Consider the following 12,063-nt stretch of genomic DNA (forward strand, 5'->3'; position numbering starts at 1 on the left):
AGCTATTCCATGCTCCTAATCATTTTTGTTGCCCTTCTCTGTACCTTTTCCAATTCTAATATATCATTTTTTGAGACGAAGTGTCCAGAATTGCACACAGTGTTCAAGGTGTGGGCATGCCATGGATTTATATAGTGGCATTATCATATTTTTCTGTCTTACTATCTATCGACTCTTTACTAATGGTTCCTAACATTCTGTTAGCTTTTTTGACTGCTACTACATATTGAGTAGGTGTTTTCAGAAAACTATCCACGCTGTCTCCAAGAACTTTTCCTTGAGTGGTAAAATGCTAATTTAGACCCCATCATTTGTATGTGTAGTTGGGAGGATTGTTTTCCAACGTGCATTACTTTGCATTTATCAACATTGAATTTCATCTGCCATTTTGTTGCCCAGCCATCCAGTTTTGTGAGACCCCTTTGTAACTCTTCACAAGTCAAAGTTAAGTCGAAAGCTGATTGTGTAATTCTTCAGTCAGCTTTTGACTCAACTATCTTGAGTAATTTGTATCATTTGCAAAATTTGCCACCTTACTGTTTACCTCCTTTTCCAGATCATTTATGAATACATTGAACAGCACAGGTCCCAGTACAGATCCTGGAGGTCCCTACTATTTACCTCTATTCTGAAAACTGACCATTTATTCCTACTGTTTCTTTCTTATCTTTTAACCAGTTACTGTTCTATGAGAGGACCTTCCCTCTTATTCCATGACTGCCTATTTAATGGAAGGGCCTTTGGTGTGGGACCTTATCAAAGGCTTTCTGAAAGTCCACATACACCAGGGGTTCTCAAACTGGGGGTTGGGACCTCTCGGGGATTGCGAGCTGTCAGCCTCCACCCCACTTTGCCTCCAGCATTTATAATGGTGTTAAATATATTTTAAAGTATTTTTCATTTATAAAGTGGGGTCGCACTCAGAGGCTTGATATGTGAAAGAGGTCACCAGTACAAAAGTTTGAGAATGACTGATGTACACTATATCCACTGGATCATTCTTGTCCACATGCTTGTTGACACCCTCAAAAAATTCTAATAGAGTGGTAAGACATGATTTCCCTTTACAAAAGCTATGTTGACTCCTCCCCAACATTCTGTGTTTATCTGTGTGTGTGATAATTCTGTTCTTTGCTATAGTTTCAACCAGTTTGCCTGGTACTGAAGTTAGCCTTACTGCATATAATTGCCAGGATTGGTGCTGGAGCCTTTTTCAAAAATTGGCAACACATTAGCTATCATCCAGTCATCTGGTACCGAAGCTGATTTCAGTGATTAGATTACATACCACAGTTAGTAGTTCTGCAATTTGATATTTGAGTTCCTTCAGAACTCTTGGGTGAATGCCATCTGATCCTGGTGACTTATTACTGTTTAATTTATCAGTTTGTTCTAAAAACCACCTATACTGACACCTCAATCTGGGACAGTTCCTCAGGTTTGTCATCTAAAAAGAATGTCTCAGGTGTGAGAATCTCCCCCTCATGCTCTGCAGTGAAGACTGATGCAAAGAATTTATTTAGCTTCTCCGCAACTGATTTGTCTTCCTTGACTGCTCCTGTAGCACCTCTTGTCCAGTGGCCCCATTGATTGTTTGGCAGGCTTTCTGCTTCTGATGTACTTTTTAAAAATTACCTGTTAGTTTTTGTGTCTTTGCTAATTGTGCTTCAAATTCTTTTTTGGCCTGCCCAACCATACTTTAACTTTTGCCAGAGTTTATGCTCCTTTCTATTTACCTCCCTAAGATTCGACTTCCAGTTTTTAAAGGATGTCTCTTTGACTCTAAATGCTTATTTTACTGTAGAGACATTCCTAGCCTCAGTGCCTACTGGTCAATACCAGATTTCATACCATCAAGGTCAGGATGTCAGAGCCTTGAAAGCACCATTAAAATAGTCCCCCAATCAGAGGTGATTAATGGATCCTCTCTGCACTTGAATCCAAGCTGTGTGAAGGTGTCCTTTGACCCAGGGACAGTGGTGAGCTCCGTGCTCTCCCACATGACTGGCCCAAGTGGGAAGGAGAGTCTTTACTATGGTGTATTTCTTGTTTTCTAGGTGAGGAAATGCAGGAGAATGGTGGGGGACTTCTTACTTAAGAGCATAGCCTACCTAAAGAACCCTCAGCCCCTTTTACGAGAGGCAGCAGCAAGGTTTATAGGTAAACATAATGGCTCAAACCCATTTTTTTATCATTCTGCTCTGTTACCTCTGGCTGTGAGAACTGCATCCTTGACTCCTAAGTTACTGACCTGAATCAGACCCCAGGGGTTTGTACAAAAAATGGGGCAATTGATGTCCTAACCCCTTAGTCCTCTGCATCTAGGAGACTCCCTCTCTCCTGTTACCCCAGAGAATCTCTCTATTTTCTTCCTTCTAGAGCAGTGGTTCTCAACCCGTTTATCATTGTGGGCTGCAAGTTGAGAACCACAACGCCCCTACCCTAAAACCGCCCACAGTCCCCTATGCCCAGCGCCTAGCGTGGGCCGGGTTGCAGCAGGGAACCAGAGCTGGACCCCATGCTGCAGTGGGGAGCCGGGCAGCAGCCGGAACGCCCAGCACTGGCCAGGAGCAGAGTGCCTGGACGGGCTGGCAGCCAGGACCCAAGAAGGGGGTCAGGAGTGGAGCCCCACCTAAAACCTGGGGCAAACCCCTAGTTCCTAGAGCCTCCCCCCCAAAAAAAAATCCCTACCCACTCTCCCACCCCCTACCCCACTGTGGCACTTACCAGTCCCCTGCTGGCAGAAGTGCTGGTGTAGGCTGCAAGAGGCTGTCTCCCCCTCAGCCAGCCCTGCTCCCTGCCAGACCAGAACGGCAAATTTTGAATTTTTTTTTAGCACACAGCTGGGCCGCAGCTGTGTGCTAATTGGGCTGCGCATTGAGAACTGCTGTTCTAGAGGAATTGCCCTACCTTTGCTCTTCTTCAGTTGGTCCCATGGGAATTTCTGTAGAGATCAGAGCCTCAGATGTTGTAAATGGGTTCAGCTCCACTAAAATCATTTTACACTCCCTGAGGGCCTGGCCTCTAGCCTCCTTTAGAATTTGGTCTCTTGGGAACTTCTTAGGAAACTTGGGACTTGGGGGATTTGTCAGATTTCCCGAGAGAGCATCTTCCTACCTCCTTCATTTGAGAGGAGTGAAACTTTAGAAGTTAGGTAAAGTACCTGATTTTTGTTTGTATTGCATATCCAGAGTTCACACTAAAGAATTTGAACTTAATTCAAGTCGACAGAGATGATGTGATGCTACTGCTCAATGGTAAGGAATTGCTTGTGATCCAGGTTCTTTTGCAATCTATAATGCGTCTTCATTTATGTTATCAGGTGGCCTCTGCCTCCCCCACCCACCTGTCCTCTGGGCAGTAATTCAGGAGGAGTTTATAGAAATGGAGACAGTACCAATTACATTTTAAAATAATAATTAAGGCTATAAACAGAGAGAGTGCCATTATAGATACTTGTTACACCTGTTCTCATTTATTATTAGGAGGGCGAACTGCAATATTTGTAATGAATAATTTATTCAGTAAATGTTGCCCTTTAGTTTGCTTGCAAATTATTTGTGAGCAGACTTCAATTTTCTACAGATTTTGTTCATTATTCCAAAAATGCAAACAGTACTGTTCATACAAACCTCATTCAGCCTATGAGTTATCATTGATCTGCTCTGCTTGTTTTATTTATTTATTTACTATTCATTATTTGCTATTTTTGTGGTAAGTGGTTGCTCACACAAATCACATCTTCCTGAATGGAAGAATGAAACTTCTGTAAACAGGAGTGGGAAATCAAAGGTTTCCAGTTGTTCATGCAAATGCTTGTGGTATGGACCTTCCTATGGTTGCTTATTTTCACAAATATTTGTGAGTCTTTTGCTTTGTGAGAAAAAAGATCATCCCTGGTTTACAGACAATAAAAAGGGTCACAAATCAATCATTTTTAAATGAACAGATGTTTGTGAATATTCTTTTAGCATTTTCTCAGCTCATAACCTTCTGAAAAAAATCTCAAGAAGACTTTAACTTTCCATGTTTAGTCTCAACCCAGAGGTGAATTTCTGAAAATGCCAAGGAAAATCCCTTTTGCTACTTTTGAATTAAAATAAAGTTAAGTTTTTATTCATCAATAATGCATAACAGCTAAATTTTAAATCTTTGCACAGCTGGTTTTGCATGATGAGTTAAAATAAGTTTTGGGGGAAATAATTAAACTAACGTGAAAAATAGCATCAGAGCATGCTCAGTAGGCATGTGCTAAGATTTTAATGGAAACTAAAAAAGTATCACTGTTTATTATTTGTATTACAATAACAGCCAAAAGTTCTTATAAGGATGAAGGGCTAAGTTCTGTATAAACACAAAATAAAGTCCAGTCCCTGCACTGAAGCCTTACAGTCTTAGAAGGACTATCCTCTACTTGTTTACATTAGAGGACTGAGGGAACTGCATGTTTTCCCTTACAATGGGGCCAGCATGGACAGGGTTTCTTGGTGGGGCACTTTGCAGGTGGGAAATTGGAAATTTCTCGTTGTAAACAGGATTTCCGGTAAAACTGGTGTGAAATCAGGGATAACAAAATTATGGAAATAAAAAAAAAATAAAAAAAAAGTTGATCCTGGATCCTCCCATTGCTATATGTTTTTCAATTGTGAGTTAAATGTATATCTTAATGTGTGCAACATGGGCATAATCATCAGAGTCTTGGGTGAAATCTTGCCCCCACTGAAGTCAATGGCAACAGAATTTCACTCCTTACCTTCCAATTCCCTGCCTTTGGGTCTGAAGTGCCTCTGCATTTCCAATGGCAAAAAGTAGAGGCAGTAAGCACAGAACTGGAGGAGTTGCTAAGCAGCATGCTTGTCTTTTGCTCAAGCCTGTGGCAGCCATTGTGTTGCTGCTCTGTAGTGGTGTGCTCCACTGATCAGGAAGGAACGTGCTGGGGTTGGGAGGGAGCCAGGAGAAGCAGCTACTCTCCATGGCATCTTTATATGACATATCCAAGCAGCATTAACTTTCCCCCCATCCTCTCCCAGAAGGAAGCTTTGTACAAGGAGGGAAACCACAGCTTTTGCCAAAGCCGTATTCATAGGGAAGATAAAGAAGCCAGGAAGTACCACAGAGCGGGCCAACTTCTCTGGCAAGTCCCTGGCATCTATATTGTCTAAAGGCCTTGCTTTTTGTTTGCTCTCTGAGGCCTCAATCTCCTTCCTGTCCAGGAGACCCTGCAGCAGCATGTGATGCAAGTCAGACTTCTTGATCTTTTCTTCTGCTGCTTTCCCTTCTGTGAAAAAGCTGGTGGGAGGGATGGGTTGGTTAGACGGGTTTAAATTCTTACGCTCCTTTAATGAATTTGTGGGATTTAACATATTTTTCAACTACTTTAGTGTTGAAAAATGCCAAACTGACATTGACCACCCCAGAGAGTTGAAATCTTCCTATTAATCTGCAGAATAGGTACAGCATGAGTAGTGACCATGCATATTACCCCCCGCCCACCCCTATTGCCTCACCAATGTGCTTCAACCTGGACTGGGAGTGACATCCTCAAGGGCTGAGACTGGAGTTTGGGCTCCAGGGGCCATACCTTTTTTTATGGCATCTTTGCTGCAGCTGTCTAGAAGGGTGCACTTTGCAGTACACTTGTGTTTGAAATCTGTCCAATAAGTTACTGGACTGAGATGGCAATATTTTTATTATAAATAATTCCTATATTTTTTGCAATAAATCACCAGAAATGGATGGGTCTTATGCAAGAGTTCAACAAAAATATGTAATATATCATTAGAAAGAATTTCTTCCCTGGAGGACTGAAGGATTGCCAACCTTGTACCAATTTTTTAAATGGTGCTAAGGGAAATTCTAAGAATTTATTGACAACTTACTTCAGTGCCTGGAAAAAATAGATCAGAAAATGGTTACATTTATAAAGCATTTAGAGGAGTGATGTCCAGATAATCCAGGATCAGTAACGGTATCATAGTTTCTGTTATAGTAAATGCTGCCTTTCTAAGACAAGAGTTATTTGAAAGAGTTAAGAAAGTAGTGGATAAACGAGGAAATAAATAAGTTTAGCTTTTCAAAAGGCTTTTGATAAAGTCCCTGACAAAAGACTGTTCAGGAAACTTAGTAACCAGAGAGCGAGAAATAAATTTTTGGCATATATTAATAACTTGTTAAAAGACAGAAAGCAACACAAAAAGCATGTTGCAGTCTCTCAAGGGACAGTAATAGGACCTGTTTTCAATATGTTTAATATCCTCCTGGAAGATGGGATGACTAGTGAGGTGGTGAAATTTGCTGATGACTCAGTCATTTAGATTAATCAAGATTTGGAAGAATGAAGAGGAATTTTATAAGACTAGACAATTGGGCAACATGATGGGGGAGAAAATTCAGTGTAGATAAAAGTGGGCACATTGAGGGGCTATGAATTGGTCGTAACCCCTCAGGAAGGAGACCCTAGATGTCATTATGAACAGCTCAGTGAAGACTCGTAAGTGCTGGGATAAATTGCACAGTAGCTTTTTAGCACTTCCTAATAAAGATAACTTTATTTATCTTGCAGTGGTGTAAAGCTAATTTCTTTTCTTGGCTCTACAGTGTTCAATTGACCATATTTGGATGTTTTACCTTGGTTTGTTATCTCCTTAGCTTTCATCAAAGCCAAGCAATGTTGTGTTGAGCTGGTTGCACGTTTGGATGGGAAATGTCCAAGCAACAGTGTAGGTCCAGTGTGTGAGATAGCAATTGTGATTCACAAAAAGAACAGGAGTACTTGTGGCACCTTAGAGACTATCAAATTTATTGTAGCATAAGCTTTCGTGGGCTACAGCTCACTTCATCGGATGCATGTAGTGGAAAATGCAGAAGGAAGACACACACACACACACACCATGAAACAATGGGTGTTACCATACACATTATAAGGAGAGTGATCAATTAAGGTGAGCTGTTGTCAACAGGAGAGAAAAATAACTGTTTGTAGTGGTAATGAAAATGGCCTTGACAACACTTGACAAGGAGATATAAGGAACTGTGTGTGGCGGGGAAAGGGGGGCGAGAAAAGCATGGGAAAATAGTTTTGTGTAAAGTTATTTTTCTCTCCTGCTGACAACAGCTCACCTTAACTGATCACTCTCCTTATAATGTGTATGGTAACACCCATTGTTTCATGTTCCCTCTGTGTGTGTGTGTGTGTGTGTGTGTGTGTGTGTGTATATATATATCTATATCTTCCTACTGTATTTTCCATTACATGCATCCGATGAAGTGAGCTCCACAAAAGCTTATGCTCAAATAAATTTGTTAGTCTCTAAGGTGCCACAAGTACTCCTATTCTTTTTGCAGATACAGACTAACACGGCTGCTACTCTGAAAATTATGATTCAGTGAGCAGAACTCTTCCTTCTGAATGAGTTCTAAACTGATGCCAGACCATGTTTCTAGGGGGGCAGCGTGCTGCTGCAGGAACTACCCAAAGCTGAGATCTCAATCTTTTCTGATTATTGAAGATGCCCTTAGTAAGATTATTTGAACTTTCGTGTCCTGGCCAAATTTCAGTGGGAGCAACTACATTCTGCGTATCTAAATCCCTCCTGGAGCTGCAGAAGAATAAAAGTTTTCTTCACCTTGTGTCCTGAAATGTGTGTAGCACGGTTGTGCACTTGAAGGGATCCTTGTGTATAGTTTGTATTTGAATTTTTAAGTGTATAAAGTGCTTAGTGATCCTTCAGGATGGAAGCCCATTATATAAATATAAGGGACCTAATTCTGCTCCCACTGACAGGTATAAAATAGGAGAACCTCTGTTAAAGTCAGTGAGCAAAATTTGGCCATCTGGCTAAGTTGCACTTGGCACAGGCCTGGGGGCAGGTCAAGGGGTGGTTTATATAACCTCTGCTGCTCCCTAATCCTTGGGCTGCTCTTGTATAGTCTCAGGGCTGCTCTAAGTTGCATCCAGCTTCCCTGGGCAATGGCCCTCCTGTCATGTGCCATTTCCCTTGGTCAGGCCCCATTGCGGAGGGGTGAGGATAGCACGGTGCCACTACTGGCTCTGCCTCTCTTGGGAATACCCCTTCCACTGGGGAAGTGTTCAGGAGACCAATTAAAACAGTTCTATGGCCCCTTTGCCCCAGTGGGCTGGCAAAGAGGGGCCAACGATGTAGCCCAGTAGTGTCACACTGATGTAAAACCAGTGTAACTGAGATCAAAATTAGGCTCATAATATTATTTCCCTTATGATATGGTATTACATACTTAGCTTAAGGGCATATTGAGTTTTTATTTGCTTTCCTCTGAAGCATCAAGTACCAGCCATGATAGGATACTAGGCTATTGCACTACGACGCCTTTTGTATTCTTAGCTCATTTCACATAGCTATCCAATAGAATTCGAACCAATGATTTGAAAATGAAAGACTTTATAGAGCAGTCCCAATCCTCAGCACTGCAGTCTTTATTCCTATTTAAAATAGATTCAAATGAGGCTTATAAAATAAATTAGAAATGGGGGAAAAAGCGCTATTTCAGGAATGTACCCTACAGTGCTTTGTGTAGTAATGTGGTAAACATCAGTCAAGTCATAAGGCATCCAGCCCCTTTTTCTTCGAGACTATACTACAGTTTGAAAGACTTCACTATTTGTCATTTTTTTCACATTTGGTCGACATCTTTTGTGCTTAATGTCATCCCATTATTTCTAGTTACATCCCTTTACAATTCCTAACCCCTCTCCTGATAGAAGGAGAGTTCCCAGGTGTGAGTGTGTTCTGTGTTTGCTGAAAAGGTTCCAGCTTTCCCATTAACAGAGGAGAAATGAGGACTTCACAAATTGAACTAGATGGTTCTCAATCTATGGCATCTAATGTGATGACTGAATGCTTTGGCCTGAAGGTGGTGATGTGGGGGTGAGGAAGGCTAAATTCTCATCCTGGCACACAGGGCAGATTAGAAATAATATATATTCTCTGCTTCTGATGTTGGGATACGGCATGGGGTCCAGGAAAATGGCATAAGATAATGGAGCCTAATTAAATGTCATCTCATTAATACTATGTGCCTTGACTTGCATTTCTTCTTGGTTTCAGCTCTTGACGATCTCAAATATGACCCTGTAGCCTCAGTCTGCATTACAGCTTTAGATACCATAACAAATATTGAGACAGCTTGTTTGCCTGAAGCAGAGCCTCTTTCCGGGTTGAGGAGGTTTTTCTGCTCTCTGCCTGTTCAAAGAAAGATGAAGATTTTTAAAGACAGAGAAATCCCATTAAAGTTCAAGTCCAGCTCAAAGCAATTGAGAGGCAAAACCGTCCCTGAAGATACCTCAACAGCAGACCAAGAAGAAGGGGAAAAGAGCATGAAACAGAAGCTATGGAAGCTCACAAGGAATCTGAAAAGGAAAAGACTCTAATGTTATGGAAATACCTTCCTCAAAGGTATTTTCTACCCTCTCACATTCCAGTAATTATTGATTCTGTTGAATATCATGCTGAGAGAGGTCATGTGAACTTGAATGGGAGACTGCCACTCCCCAGCCTACATCCGATGGGTTAGAATGATTGAACTTGAGACACGAAATCCCACTGTATCTTCCATATTCACCCTCCTGGAATGTGATCAAGATCACATTCTCCCAATATATCAGATACATATTTTATCTAGTTCACTGTAGTCATGTACGCCATAGACCTTAGAGAACCCCATTGACCAAACCAAGTGAGGATGTTACTTATTTATCATGGAAGAGAGAAGGCACGCAATATACCTGTAAGAGTATCTTAGTTTTTTGTTCATAATCAGTGATTTAGAACATTTGTTAATTTGTAACTCCGAAGTTTCAATATACGGATATCCCACTAGGACACTTATGAACAGGGATAAAGGAGCAAAGTTAAGGGTTTTTTGTGTGTGTGGAACTTAGTCCAAATTTCCTAACTTTGAAAAAGTTGTCCTATGATAAAGATGAGGTTATTTTCAATTATTGGATATTTGTTTACAAACAGAATTCTGTCTCAATTTCCCCCCCATGAAAATACAGTGCCTGCCATTAAAATCTTAGCATCTGTCAATCTGTTTTTTTTGCATTCACATTGTGAGATTTTATAATCTCCACTTCTTGTTTATTGCCAATAGGTGGTGATAGCGCACTCTGTGCATACAGAAGCGCAAGTTCGTCTGCTTCCTGGTCCCATGCTAGTTCCTTTTGCCCCAGTTCAGCCAGGGCTTCGGTGTTGAAAGAATCTGATTACTAACAGAAGTGGTGATTACACACCACCATGTTGCATCCACAGGCTTCTCTGCACAGCGGCTCTGGCCATACTTTGTGTTTTTGACCTGGAAAATATATCCCTCCTCCCTTCCTAAAAATGTAAAAGTGTTCAGTTATTTTGCAAAGGTGCATTTACCAAGATGGCTTGTGTTCCTGGTCTGGATTTTGGTTTTTTATGTGGTTCACTCTTTGGAATGAATTAAAGAATTTATACAGAAGAAAATGAAGGAAAATCAGGAAAAATTACATTGTATTTGTTGATTGCTATTCTGGCACCAAAGTAGAAATGATGGTGGCACTTCCCTTTTACACCTTCCATATTGGTAGCAAGCAGTGGGGATGTGCACGCGGCATTGCAGTAACTATTCTTGCTAACCCATGCTACTTTCCTTACCTCGCAGGTGCTGCAGCTGCACATTAAAATCAGAAATTGACCATGCTGATTGGTCTGCAAACCCTCCAGTAGTTGCTAAAAGAGTGAAAAAGCAGAGTCACCTAGAGCAGCTGAACTAACTGAGGAAGGAAGAGATCAGGAGATATGGCAGGGGGACATGAGGAAGTGTTCAGGTCTGATGGACATGAAGGAGACAGAAGATGCAGGAGAGAGATGCAGGAACAGACACGTGGGACAAGGAAAGTGACAGCCTCAAACCATTTCTTCGGAGCACAAAGCTGCAGATGGAGAGGGTCAGAGCTGGGGTGGGAGGGAGAGTGCATATAGCACAAAAGGGAACTGCAAAATCAGGCCATGGTTATTCTCTACATGACAGAAGGTTTCCATACTGTCCTGGCATCTGCCTACCACATAGCCAGAGATTATCTACCATCAGCTTTACTCTAGCCGTTACCACTTCAGTGACTTCCTGCAAGCTATACCCTCCTCCTAGCACAAGTGCCAGAACTATAGTCTGGTTGTGTCCCCGCTTCCTCCTGGCTAATAGCAATAGAGTTAATTTCTCCTCCCTCTGATTTTGCTTTGTTTGCTAGTGTTCATTAACGGTTGTGGGGTTTTTAAATAAATGTTGTGATGCTATTTTTCTGGAGTGATCACCACCCTGTTAGCAAATGTGAGTGCGCAAAATGATCATTACAGTGCTTTTGTCTGTAATCACCCTGATCACCATTCCCATCACAGGACCTTGCCTTGGCACCAGTCTAACTTTTGTGTAAATAAAATCAAGTTGTGGAATCACAGTAGCACTGGTGAGTGTCATCCGTAACTATAAAAAAAAATCGAGGAGTCCTTGTGGCACCGTGGAGACTAACAAATTTATTTGGGCATAAGCTTTCGTGGGCTAGAACCCACTTCATCAGATGTATGGAGTGAAAAATACAGGAGCAGGTATAAATACATGAAAGGATGGGAGTTGCTTTACCAAGTGTGAGGTCAGTTTAATGAGATAAATCAATTAACAGCAGGATACCAAGGGAGGAAAAATAACTTTTGAAGTAGTAAGAGAGTGGCCCATTACAGACTGTTGACAAGAAGGTGTGAGTAACAGTAGGGAGAAATTAGTATTGTGGAAATGAAGTTTAGGTTTTGTAATGACCCAATCACTCCCAGTCTTTATTCAGGCCTAATCTGATGGTATCCAGTTTGCAAATTAATTCCAGTTCTGTAGCTTCACATTGGAGTCTGTTTTTGAAGTTTTTTTGTTGAAGAATTGCCACTTTTAGGTCTGTTATTGAGTGACCAGAGAGACTGAAGTGTTCTCCTACAGTGCATCATCAAGGATCTACAACCTATCCTGAAGGACGATCCCTCACTCTCACAGACCTTGGGAGACAGGATAGTCCTC

General features: G+C 41.4%; 1 protein-coding gene across 3 annotated transcripts in view; it reads left to right on the forward strand.

Moving 5' to 3' along the window:
* LOC123365895 (maestro heat-like repeat-containing protein family member 1) overlaps positions 1 to 11,596 on the forward strand; it is a 74,149-nt gene extending 62,553 nt beyond the window's left edge. For all 3 annotated transcript variants that reach the window (XM_045008912.1, XM_045008914.1, XM_045008913.1), the window contains 4 exons: positions 2,058 to 2,160; positions 3,192 to 3,257; positions 9,084 to 9,431; positions 10,666 to 11,596. In XM_045008912.1, the coding sequence (XP_044864847.1) occupies positions 2,058 to 2,160; positions 3,192 to 3,257; positions 9,084 to 9,406 (492 nt within the window). In that variant the 3' untranslated portion in view covers positions 9,407 to 9,431; positions 10,666 to 11,596. The remainder of the gene's footprint in view (positions 1 to 2,057; positions 2,161 to 3,191; positions 3,258 to 9,083; positions 9,432 to 10,665) is intronic.
* Positions 11,597 to 12,063: the final 467 nt, after the last annotated feature.

This window comes from Mauremys mutica, chromosome 3, assembly GCF_020497125.1.
Source record: "Mauremys mutica isolate MM-2020 ecotype Southern chromosome 3, ASM2049712v1, whole genome shotgun sequence".
In the NCBI taxonomy this organism is placed as follows: Eukaryota; Metazoa; Chordata; order Testudines; family Geoemydidae; genus Mauremys; species Mauremys mutica.